The 12,635-nt window shown below is 55.0% G+C and overlaps 1 protein-coding gene across 3 annotated transcripts in view; it reads left to right on the forward strand.

The window, feature by feature from the left end:
* The window catches only part of IL4I1 (interleukin 4 induced 1), a 37,523-nt gene that overhangs the window by 20,987 nt on the left and 3,901 nt on the right, over positions 1-12,635 (forward strand). The window contains exons 1-5 of one of the 3 annotated variants that reach the window (XM_012461072.2): positions 9,650-9,719; positions 10,313-10,395; positions 10,490-10,728; positions 11,367-11,479; positions 12,168-12,369. In XM_012461072.2, the coding sequence (XP_012316495.2) occupies positions 10,383-10,395; positions 10,490-10,728; positions 11,367-11,479; positions 12,168-12,369 (567 nt within the window). In that variant the 5' untranslated portion in view covers positions 9,650-9,719; positions 10,313-10,382. Of the gene's footprint in view, positions 1-9,649; positions 9,720-10,312; positions 10,396-10,489; positions 10,729-11,366; positions 11,480-12,167; positions 12,370-12,635 lie in introns of those variants that run through there. The other 2 variants (XM_012461063.2, XM_064381024.1) reach the window with 2 other exon arrangements.

The raw sequence follows: 12,635 nt of genomic DNA on the forward strand, positions 1-12,635 counted from the left end.
TTTAAAGGTGAATCAGCTCTTACTGCTTTGCTTTTCCCTGTTTAGGGGTAAGAGTGGCAACTGGGGACTGAGTGTGGTGGCTCATGCCTGTAATCCCAGCATTCTGGGGAGGCCAGGGGGAGTGGATCACTTGAGGTAAGGAGTTTGAGACCAGCCTGGGCTACATGGTGAAACCCCTTCTCCACAAAAATACAAAATTTAGCCAGCCATGGTGGCTCCTGCCTAGAGTTCCAGCTTCTCGGAGACTGAGGTGGGAGGATCACATGAACCCGGGAGGCAGAGGTTGGTTGCAGTGAGTTGAGATCGCACCACTGCACTCCAGCCTGGGTGGGAAGAGCAAGGCAAAGAAAACAAACCCAGCACATGTGATAACACGTAGTCAGCCAGCGCGGTGCTCCCACCTGTCATCCCAGCACATGTGATAACACGTAGTCGGCCAGCGCGGTGCTCCCACCTGTCATCCCAGCACATGTGATAACACGTAGTTGGCCAGCGCGGTGCTCCCACCTGTCATCCCAGCACATGTGATAACACGTAGTCGGCCAGCGTGGTGCTCCCACCTGTCATCCCAGCACATGTGATAACATGTAGTCGCCCAGCACAGTGCTCCCACCTGTCATCCCAGCACATGTGATAACACACGTAGTCGGCCAGCACGGTGCTCCCACCTGTCATCCCAGCACATGTGATAACGCGTAGTCGCCCAGCGCGGGGCTCCCACCTGTCATCCCAGCACATGTGATAACACGTAGTCGGCCAGCGCGGTGCTCCCACCTGTCATCCCAGCACATGTGATAACACGTAGTCGCCCAGCGCGGTGCTTCCACCTGTCATCCCAGCACATGTGATAACACACATAGTCGGCCAGCGCAGTGCTCCCACCTGTCATCCCAGCACATGTGATAGCACGTAGTCGCCCAGCGCGGGGCTCCCACCTGTCATCCCAGCACATGTGATAACACACATAGTCGGCCAGCGCAGTGCTCCCACCTGTCATCCCAGCACATGTGATAACACGTAGTCGCCCAGCGCGGTGCTCCCACCTGTCATCCCAGCACGTGATAACACACATAGTCGGCCAGTGCAGTGCTCCCACCTGTCATCCCAGCACATGTGATAACGCGTAGTCGCCCAGCGCGGGGCTCCCACCTGTCATCCCAGCACATGTGATAACACACGTAGTCGGCCAGCACGGTGCTCCCACCTGTCATCCCAGCACATGTGATAACACACGTAGTCGGCCAGCGTGGTGCTCCCACCTGTCATCCCAGCACGTGATAACACACGTAGTCGGCCAGCGTGGTGCTCCCACCTGTCATCCCAGCACATGTGATAACACACGTAGTCGGCCAGCGTGGTGCTCCCACCTGTCATCCCAGCACATGTGATAACACGTAGTCGGCCAGCGCGGTGCTCCCACCTGTCATCCCAGCACATGTGATAACACACATAGTCAGCCAGCCGCGGTAGCTCCCACCTGTCATCCCAGCACATGTGATAACACGTAGTCAGCCAGCACGGTGCTCCCACCTGTCATCCCAGCACATGTGATAACACACGTAGTCGGCCAGGCGCGGTAGCTCCCACCTGTCATCCCAGCACTTTGGGAAGCCGTGGCGGGTGGATCACAAAGTCAGGAGTTTGAGACCAGCCTGGCCAACATAGTGAAACCCCATCTCTACTAAAAATACAAAAAATTAGCTGGGCATGGTGGCGAGTGCCTGTAATCCCATCTACTTGGGAGGTTGAGGCAGAAGAATCGCTTGAACCAGGGAGGTGGAGGTTGCAGTGAGCCCAGATTGCACCATTGCACTCCAGCCGGGGTGACAGCATGAGACTCTGTCCCCAAAAAGAAAAAAAAAAAATCTGCCCTCAGACTCTCAGACTCAGGGCAGCAGCTCTCCACAGAAACTCTCAGGGCGCGAAGACCTCACGCTTGGAAGCCAGGTCTGCTTCTTAGCAGCCAGGTTTCAGTGACCCCAGCTGTTCCCATGGCTGTCCCACAAGACCACAACCTTGGCTCCTGCAGAGCAGGGCCCTGGTCACTCCAAACACTAACCCACATGGGCGCCCTCGTCCCATCTCCCCTTCAGACACCATCAGGTTGAACCCTCTCAAACGCCAAAGATTTCCTGAAGCAAGAAGCAGACCAGGTGTGCTGCCTTCTTGGGGACTAGCCTGGTGCCCTGGAGTCACATTAGACACCCTAGTTCGCTTGAATCCACAGAACTGAAAGTGACACTTTTTATTTTTGAGACAAGGTCTCACTCTGTTGCTCAGACTGGAGTGCAGTGGCACAATCTCGGCTCACTGCAACCTCTGCCTCCCGGGTTCAAGCACTTTTCTTGCCTCAACCTCCCGAGTAGCTGGGACTACAGGCACATGCCGTCACGCCCAGCTACTTTTTTGTAGTTTTTTAGTAGAGACCGGGTTTCACCATATTGCCCAGGCTGGTCAAGAACTCCTGAGCTCTGGCAATCCACCTGCCTCAGCCTCCCAAAATGCTGGGATTGCAGGTGTGAGCCACCATGCTGGGCATAAAGAGACACTTACTGACCAAGACAATCACTCAAATGCAATATGGACTCTGATTTGCATCTTGACAAACCGTTTTTCATTTTTTTTCTTGAGACAGAGTCCCACTTTGTTGCCCAGGCTGAAGTGCAGTGGCATGATCTCAGCTCACAGCAACCTCCTCCTCCTGGGTACAAATGATTCTCCTGCCTCAGCCTTCTGAGTAGCTGGAATTACAGGCACCCGCCACCACGCCCGGCTAATATTTGTATTTTTAGTAGTGACAGGGTTTCACCATGTTGGTCAGCCTGGTCTCTGACTCCTGACCTCAGGTGATCCGCCCTCCAACTCCTGACCTCAGGTGATCCGCCCTCCTGGGCCTCCCAAAGTGCTGGGATTACAGGCATGAGCCACCGTACCTGGCCTACACTAACTGTTTTTAAAAAAATGATGACATATTCCAGGAAACATGAACATTGACTTAATGATAATAAGCAATGTCTGCCATCTTAATATATGATAATGGTATTGTCATTTTTTTTTTTTTTTTTTTTTTGAGACGGAGTTTCGCTCTTGTTACCCAGGCTGGAGTGCAATGGCGCGATCTTGGCTCACCGCAACCTCCGCCTCCTGGGTTCAGGCAATTCTCCTGCCTCAGCCTCCTGAGTAGCTGGGATTACAGGCACGCGCCACCATGCCCAGCTAATTTTTTTGTATTTTTAGTAGAGATGGGGTTTCACCATGTTGACCAGGATGGTCTCGATCTCTTGACCTCGTGATCCACCCGCCTCGGCCTCCCAAAGTGCTGGGATTACAGGCATGAGCCACCGCACCCGGCCTGTAATTTTTAAAAAGCCAAACACGGTGGGGCACAGTGGCTCAAACCTGTAATCCCAGAACTTTGGGAGGCCAAGGCAGGTAGATGGCTTGAGAACAGAAGTTTGAGATCAGCCTGGCCAATATGGTAAAACACAGTCTCTTCTAAAAATATAAAAATTGGTCGGGTGAGGTGGCTCACTCCTGTAATCCCAGCACTTTGGGAGGCCAAGCCAAGTGGATCATTTGAGGTTGGGAGTTGAGACCAGCCTGGCCAACATGGTGAAACCCTGTCTCTACTAAAAATACAAAATCAGCCAGGCATGGTGGTGCATGCCTGTAATCCCAGCTGCTCAGGAGGCTCAGGCAGGGGAATCCTTAGAACCCGGGAGGTAGAGGTTGCAGTGAGCCGAGATCATGCCACTGCACTTCAGCCTCGGCAACAGAGCAAGACTCTGTCTCAAAAAAAAGAAAGAAAAAAGCCAGGTGGTGGTTGGTGGGCGCCTGTAATCCCAGCTACTTGGGAGGCTGAAGCACAAGAATTGCTTGAACCTGGGAGGCAGAGGTAGCAATGAGAGCTGAGATTGTGCCACTGCACTCCAGCCTGGGCAACGGAGAGAGGCTCCACCTCAAAAAAAAAAAAGAAAGAAAAGAAAAGAAAAAGAATAAAGGAAAACTACAGTCCCCCCTCCTGTTTTTGTAAATAAAGTTTTATTGGCACATAGTCATACCCACTCTGGTCCCTGAGTCCCTTCTCCTATCTGGGCCTGGAGCCCCTGACTCCCACCCAGGTCCCAGGTCATCCCCTGGGCAGGCCCTGCCCACCCAAGCCTTGGTGAAAGTTTTAATACTGACCACTTAGGGTCTTTGGACAGACTCAGAGAAGAGAATCCGTATATAGGTAGGGCATACATTTTGGTCAGCCGCTTGGAGGGCGGCCTGGAGTAGTCAGGGAGAAACCTTTAGCCTGCAAAGCCTCAAATATTTACAGAAAAAGTTGGCTGGCTTCTGCTTTAGAGAAACATTCTAATGTATTTAACTACAAAACAATATGATGGGCTGGGCACGGTGGCTCACACCTGTAATCCCAACACATTGGGAGGCTGAGGCGGGAGGATCAGCTGAGGTCGGGAGTTCGAGACCAGCCCAACCAACATGATGAAACCCTGACTCTACTAAAAATACAAAAATTAGTCAGGCATGGTGGTGCGTGCCTGTAATCCCACCTCCTCAGGAGGCTGAGGCAGGAGAATCACTTGAACCCAGGAGGTGGAGGTTGCAGTGAGCTGAGATTGCGCCACTACACTCCAGCCTGAGCAAAGGAGTGAGACCCTCTCTCAAAAAAAAAAGGTTGGACTCGGTGTCTCACATATATAATCCCAGCATTTTGGGAGGCAGAGGCAGGTGGATCACCTGAGGTCAGGAATTCAAGACTAGCCTGGCCAACATGGTGAAACCCTGTCTACTAAAAATAAAAAATTGGCCAGGTGTGGTGGTATGTGCCTGTAATCCCAGCCACTCCAGAGCCTGAGGCAGGAGAATCACTTGAACCTGGGAGGCGGAGGTTGTAGTGAGCCGAGATCATACCATTGCACTCCAGCCTAGTTGACAGAGTGAGACTCCATCTCAAAAAAAAAAAAGAAAAAAAATATGGTGTCTGGGATTTGCTCTAAAATAAATCCAGTGAGGGGAGGGAGGGGATGTCAGTGAAACAGGGGCTGTGCGAAGCCATCACTACCCCTGGGTTCATCGCGCTGGCCACTCTGGTTTTAGAGGTTTGAAAGTTTCCATAATAAAACCCTTCTGAGAAAGGAGGACTTACCTTTCACAGCCTCCCAACTGCTCTGACCCCAACACCAGGAACCCTGGCATCTCTGATCTAACAAGGGCCTCAGGACATCGCCACTATCATTCACTTCGGTTCTGCACATGCCCAACGATGACTTCTGTCCTGGGCTAACCAGAAAAGCCATGGGTGCTGAGACAGCCCCTCAGAGCCAGCCATGCAGTGAGTGCCCCCCGCCCGGGGCCCTGGGATGTTCTGGAAACGGGAAGGAGGGTTCCATGGGAAGGGGACCCAAAAGATCAGGGCACTCAGTAATTCTGTCCTCTGATCCCTGAGTCCCTTTCGCCATCTGGGCCTGGACCCCCTGTCTCCCACCTAGGTCCCAGGTCATCCCCTGGGCAGGCCCTGCTCACCCACCCAAGCCTTGGTGAAAGTTTTGTTAGTTTTGTTTTGAGATGGAGTCTCACTCTATCGCCCAAGCTGGAGTGCAGTGGTGCGATCTCGGCTCACTGCAACCTCCACCTCCCGGGTTCAAGCAATTCTCCTGCCTCAGCCTCCTGAGTAGCTGGGATTACAGGCATGTGCCACCACGCCTGGCTAATTTTTGTATTTTAGTAGAGATGGGGTTTCACCATGTTGGCCAGGCTGGTCTCAAACTCCTGACCTTGTGATCCACCCACCTCAGCCTCCCAAAGTGCTGAGATTACAGGAGTGAGCCACTGTGCTCAGCTGGTGAAAGTTTTAATACTGACCACTTAGGGTCTTTTCACAGACTCAGAGAAGAGAATCTATGTATACATAAGGCAGGGGCCTTGTCCCCAGCAAGTCTGTGCAGCCCCCATCAGCATCAGCTGCCCTGATGTGCCACAACGCCCCCAGTGGGGCCAGGGCCAGGTCTCTGGCTGCTGTACAAACATGACCTAAACCGCATCGAAACTGTCATTATGGGCCAGGCGTGGTGGCTCACACCTGTAATCCCAGTACTTTAGGAGGCCAAGACTGGTGGATCACTTGAGGTCAGGAGTTCGAGACCAATCTGACCAACATGGTGAAACCCCGTCTCCACTAAAAATACAAAATTTAGCCAGGCATGGTGGCGCATGCCTGTAATCCCAGCTACTCAGGAGGCTGAGGCAGGAGAACTGCATGAACCCGGGAGGCGGAGGTTGCAGTGAGCCTAGATCATGCCACTGCACTCCAGCCTGGGCAACAGATCGAGACTCTGTCTCAAAAAAAAAAAAAGAAGAAACTGTCATCGTGGTTCTAGAAGCCAACCAAGTAAGGCAGGATTTGCCCCCACCAAAGACCATTATCTAGGAGGATTAACCTTGTTTTCTAGAAACCACCATAAAACCAGGATATCCCTAAATCAATTGAAGTCAACAGATACTTGACCATGCCATTCCTCCCCATCCTCTCCCTCTTGTCTCCAACTCACCTAATCCAAACTGCTTTTCCAGAATTCCACCGTCATCCGTAAACCTAATTTAACCTGAACACCAATCTCCTTAGTATTATCAGAAATGATCCCGGAGGCTCCTAGCACTTTGGGAGGCCTAGGTGGGTGGATCACCTGAGGTCAGGAGTTCAAGACCAGCCTGTCCAACATGATGAAACCCATCTCTACTAAAAATACAAAAATTGCAGCCAGGCATGGTGGCTCACGCCTGTAATCCCAGCACTTTGGGAGGCCGAGGCAGGCGGATCACAAGGTCAGGAGTTCAAGACCAGCTTGGCCAACATGGTGAAACCCCATCTCTACTAAAGATACAAAAATTAGCCAGGAGTGGTGGTGTGCACCTGTAGTCCCAGCTACTCCAGGGGCTGAGGCAGGAGAATCACTTGAACCCAGGAGGCAGAGGTTGCAGTGAGCCAAGATTGTGCCATTGCACTCCAGCCTGGGTGACAGGGCAAGACTCTGTCTCAAAAAAAAAAAAAAAAGGGCAGAAGTGCACCAAGGGGAGCTGCACATGAGCCCAGAGCAACCCTGTGTGATCAAGGAAGGGGATTAGTGCGGGGCCCCCAAAAACTCCTGGGACATGCCCTGGGAGCCAGTTGGCTCTGGGCCTGCGCCCCTTTCTATGGTCATTTGCGCTACTATGAGGCTGCAGAGCTGAACAAGCTGCTGGGCAGGGGCCGGGCACCTGGGGTCTGCCTGATCTGCCGAGGAACAGCCAGCATGGCCATTCCCCGCTGTGGGACCCAGGCCGAGGCACAGGTGAATAAGACCCCAATCCTGCCCCGTTCGTACTCGACATGTCACTCTGAATGAAGCACTGAGACCTGGGCCAAGCCCCTTCCCCTCTCTGTGCCCCGGGGTCCTCTTCTGCCCCACCTCTCGCCATCTCCAAGCCTCAGTTTCCTCATCTATCAAATGCAGGCATTGTTGTTGGGTTTTTTTTTATTTTTTTGCTTTTTGTTTTTGGGTTTTTTTTTGAGATGTAGTCTTGCCCCGTCGCCCAGGCTGGAGTGCAGTGGTGAAATCTTGGCTCACTGCAACCGCCGCCTCCCATGTGCAAGGGATTCTCCTGCCTTAACCTCCCCAGTACCTGGGATTACAGGCGCACACCACCACGCCTGGTTTTTTTTTTTTTTTTTTTTTTTTTGATAGAGACAGGGTTTCATCATGTTGGACAGGCTGGTCTCGAACTCATGACCTCAAGTGATTTCCACCCTCCTCAACCTCCCAAAGTGCTGGGATTACAGGTGTGAGCCACCATACCCGGCCTCAAATGCAGGCACTGTGAGGGTTACAATGGGTGCAAAGCCCGGAGCACTGGGCAGCCTCCGAGCAGGTGATCGCCACGGGAACATTTTCACCATTACTATATATATATATATATATTTTTTTTTTTTTTTTTTTTTTTTTTTTAAGAAGGAGTCTTGCTCTGTTGCCCAGACTGAAGTGCAGTGGTACGATCTCAGCTCACTGCAACCTCCGCCTTCTGTGTTCAAGCAATTCTCTGCCTCAGCCTCCCAAGTAGGCACCTGCTACCATGCCCGGCTAATTTTTTGTATTTTTAGTAGAGACGGGGTTTCACCACCTTGGCCAGGCTGGTCTCAAACTCCTGGGCTGAAGCAATCTTCCCACCTCGTTCTCCCAAAGTGCTGGGATTACAGGAGTGAGCCACTGCACCCAGCCCTTGTTACTATTTTATTTATTATTATTATTATTTTGAGACAGAGTCTCACTCTGTCACCCAGGATGGAGTACAGTGGCACGATCTGAGCTCTCTGCAACCTCCGCCTCCTGGGTTCAAGCAATTCTCCTGCCTTCAGCCTCCTGAGTAGCTGGGATTACAGGCACGTGCCATCACGCCCAGCTAATTTTTGTATTTTTAGTAGAACAGAGTTTCACAGTTCACCTGAGCAGATGGCCAGGCTGGTCTTGAACTCCTGACATAAGGTGGTCCGCCAACCTCAGCCTCTTGGAGCGTTGGGATAACAGGCATGAGCCACCGCCGGCCCTTGTCACTGTTTTTGCTGACCAGAGCTCTTTCGGCCTGGGGACTGTCCAGCTCTCTGATGGTTTCCCGTTGCCATGGCCTCCCGGCCTGAATCGCATGCCTTCTTACTCACGTTCACCCCCAGCCCTTCCTGGCCATAAACCACATGTCTTTGATTTATTGCAGGAGTTTCCCATCTTCTTGGTAATGCCCCTGACAACCCTTAATCGGGAGAATGTGCCTCCCTCTGGTTTTCCTCCTCACCAAGCCCCTGGCTCCCTCTCCCCCACCCCACGGAAAGTCCCCGCTATTTCTTCTCCACCCCCGCCCACTTCAAGGTGCCGTCCCACACCCTGCCCTAAGCACCAAGATAGTTCTCAAGGCAGGGATGGGTGAAGCCTGAGCTCTTCTGCCTGCCGGGTGGCCACTCACAGAACCCCTCCCCCAGGGCCCCTGTGGCCACAGCCGCTGGCATTTCCAAAGGAGCTGCTTCCAGTACTGCCGGGTCCTAAAACACCGTGACATCCCCATTTGACAGCTGCAGACAGGAGCCACAGAGGGGAGGGCGGGCTCACAGCCCACGTCCTGACCCCTGGGCCATGGCTGTCAGCCCCACTGCTACACCCTTTTGACAGAGGGGGAGACTGAGGCTCTGAGTGGCAAGTGGAGGGGGAAGTGGAACCATGGGAGGCCCCGTAGGACATGGCGTCACCTGATGGAGAGGGACCTGGAGGGGAAAATTGGCCTGGCCCAGGGACTGGAGCCCCTCTGTCCCCAGGCCGCAGGAATCAAGGCGGCATGGGGGAGGGTAGAAAAAAGGGCCCCGGTGATCAGGGACAGGGGCGGCCGAGGGGCATTCCCCGCTGTCGACACGGTTACCTGAGCATCTATTTCTGGCCTCCAAACCACCCCAGAACTATCTGGGGCGAAAGGAAAAGAGACTGAGTGACTTCCTCCGACCCCCTTTCTCCAACCTCAACTAGACTGAGCATCTGACCCTGCGACTCCAGAAAACCAGTTTCATTTCCCTTGGCCAATTTCCCAAAAGGAGGGGTGGGCGGGGCTCTGCCAGTTTAAGGGGAGAGAAAGGGCCACAGCAGAGACAGTGGAGGGCGGAGGAGAGGATCTCCCGGTCCTGCTGTCACCAAGAGCTGGAGGTAGGGACATGGCCAGTGGTCGGGGCACAGAGAGACAGGACCCACAGAAATAGGGACTGAGAAGCAGTCAGGCGGGGAGGTGAGGAAGAGGGGAAGGAGGCCAGGCAAGGTGGCTCACGCCTGGAATCCCAGCACTTTGGGAGGCCAAGGCAGGTGGATCACCTGAGGTCAGGAGTTTGAGACCAGCTTGGCCAGTGTGGTGAAACCCCATCTCTACGATTAGCCAGACGTGGTTGTGGGTGCCTGTAACTCCAGCTACTTGGGAGGCTGAGGTGGGAGGATAGCTTGAATCCGGGAGGTGGAGGTTGCAGTGAGCCAAGATCGTACCACTGCACTGCAGCCTGGGCGACAGAGCAAGACTGTTAAAATAAAAAAAAAAAGAAAAGAAAAGAAAGAGGGAAAAGAGGAGAAAGAGACAGGAGCCCGAGGGAGCGGTGGCAGAGGAGGAGATCAGTGAGGAGGGAGGCGGGGACGGTCCAGGGGACTCTGAAGGAATGGGGTCGGGTGACACAAGTCCAGAGAGGAGGGCAGTGATGGGGGGAGGGCTGGGTGGAGCAGCTGGGCAGCCCGTGGGAGACAGAGTCAAACTCCAGGGCACCGAGGTCGCAGTCACAGTGGCCCCCACTTGTCCTCCACCCCAGACGCCATCTCCCACCGACAGTCATGGCCCTGCTGGGTGAGTAAGCAGGGGAGGGGCTCTGGGACAAGTGAGCAGAACCCCTCTGCCCCCACCCGCCATGCACCCGCTGACCCTGTCCTCCTCTTCCCAGTCCTGCGCCTCCTCGTCCTCGTCCCCATCCTCCTCAGCCTGGCAGCCTCCCAGGACTGGAAGACCGAACGCAGCCAGGACCCCTTCGAGAAATGCATGCACGATCCTGACTACAAGCAACTGCTCAAGGTGGTGACCCTGGGCCTCGATCGGACCCTCAAGCCCCAAAGGGTGATTGTGGTTGGCGCTGGCGTGGCTGGGCTGGTGGCTGCCAAGGTGCTCAGCGATGCCGGACACAAGGTGGGAAGTGCTGCTTGTAGTCTACCTGGAGTCCCTCCTGCTGCAGGCTGGGGTCCCTGGGCAGAGGGACCTGGCCCCGCTCCTGCTTCAGGGGGTGGGGTGGGATGGGAGAGGGGAGGGAGAGGCTACCTTTCCCCCGGTCTAGGGGTGAGGCCCAAACCACCTACTGCCACGTGTCATCATTGAGAGGCCCTAGACTTTCCTGTCCCACTTTCCTCATCCCAGAGGGAAGTCTCACAGAAAGCCCCTCTGTCCTGGGGTGGGGTGCCTGTCGGTGGAGCTGGAAACTTTACCTAGGGGATGTGTGCCCTGAGGTCTAACCACTGACCTACTCACTGAAATCCAAGAATGAGAACAGTCCAGCCTGGGGACTTCTACATATAGGGTTTATCTCCCAGCTCCCTCAGCTGGGAAGTCCCTCTGAAGTCTAGCTGGTGGCCTTCCTGCTGTACTCTGGAACTGCTCACTCGGTTCTGTTCTCCCACCTCCCATACAGAAGGGGACCCTCGCCTAGTCTAGGGTCTAGGTCTGTGCCACTGTGAGGATGGAAGAAGGCAGGGGGCTGGCACGGGGCAGGGGAGCAGGGAATGGTCATAGGTGGAACTGAAGGGCCCTCCTCACCCCACGGTTTCCCTCAGGTCACCATCCTAGAGGCAGATAACAGGATCGGGGGCCGAATCTTCACCTACCGGGACCGGAACACGGGCTGGATTGGGGAGCTGGGAGCCATGCGCATGCCCAGCTCCCACAGGTGACCTGGCAACCCACCCACACATGTGCCCTGACTCAGCCAGCCCCCTAGCTCCACGCCCATGTCAGAGCAGGCCTGAACTCCAGCTCTGACTCCCAAACCCAAACCCAGCCTCCGACCCCATCCTTCACCTGACCCATGACAGTCCCGCTTCAGCCTCAGCACCCGGCCTCTGGCAACACTCAGGCCACCTGGTCCCTAGCCTCACGCTGGACCCCAGCTACTCTCCCCTCCTGCCTCCCAAGTCCCTCTGGGAACCCGGCCACCCCCACCGGAGCCCGACCCTCACTCACCAGACCCCCAGCCAGCCCTGCCCATCCCAAACATCAGCTCCTCTGCAGTCCCCTGCCACCCTGCAGCTCCACTACCCCCACATCCTCAGGGACTCCAGCCCCAGGCCCCTCCCCACCTCAAACCCCCATCCAACCCAAACTCTGTTCTTCTTCCCGATTCCCCAATCCAGCCTCTATTCCCGCTCCTAACCCAGTCCTAATCCTGGTGCTGCCCTAAGCCTTCCAACCTTGTCCCCATTTCATTCCCATCCCCCAGCACTGATCACCCCAAATCTAGCCCCACCCCCCGCCTCACGCTGCCCCCAGCTATTCTCCCCTCCCACCTCCCAAGTCCCACTAGGGACCAGGCCACCGCCGCAGGAGCCCGGCCCTCACCCGCCCGCTCCCTCGCTCAGGATCCTCCACAAGCTCTGCCAGGGCCTGGGGCTCAACGTCACCAGGTTCCCACAGTACGACGAGAACACGTGGACGGAGGTGCACCAGGTGAAGCTGCGCAACTACGTGGTGCAGAAGCTGCCTGAGAAGCTGGGCTACGCCCTGCGGCCCCAGGAAAAGGGCCGCTCGCCCGAAGACATCTACCAGATGGCTCTCAACCAGGTGGGCGCCGCCGCACCTCCTCCCGCCCTGACTTCCGTGTCCTCCTCCCCAGCTCGCCCTGGCTGGCTCCCTGGCCTGGCTTTTCTTCTCTGTTATTCCTTGGGTCCCCTCCATGGGGTTGGGTGCCTGTTGGTGGAGACGGAAATTCAACCAAGGACATGTGTGCCATGAGGTCTAACCACTGACCTACCCACTGAAATCGGAGAATGAGAGTGGCCAACTCCACGGGCTTCTGCACCTGTGGGTCATCTCCCAACTCCCTTTTT

The sequence above is a fragment of the Aotus nancymaae genome, unplaced genomic scaffold (genome assembly GCF_030222135.1).
Source record: "Aotus nancymaae isolate 86718 unplaced genomic scaffold, 86718_ANA_hifiasm-v0.15.2.pri h1tg000028l, whole genome shotgun sequence".
In the NCBI taxonomy this organism is placed as follows: Eukaryota; Metazoa; Chordata; class Mammalia; order Primates; family Aotidae; genus Aotus; species Aotus nancymaae.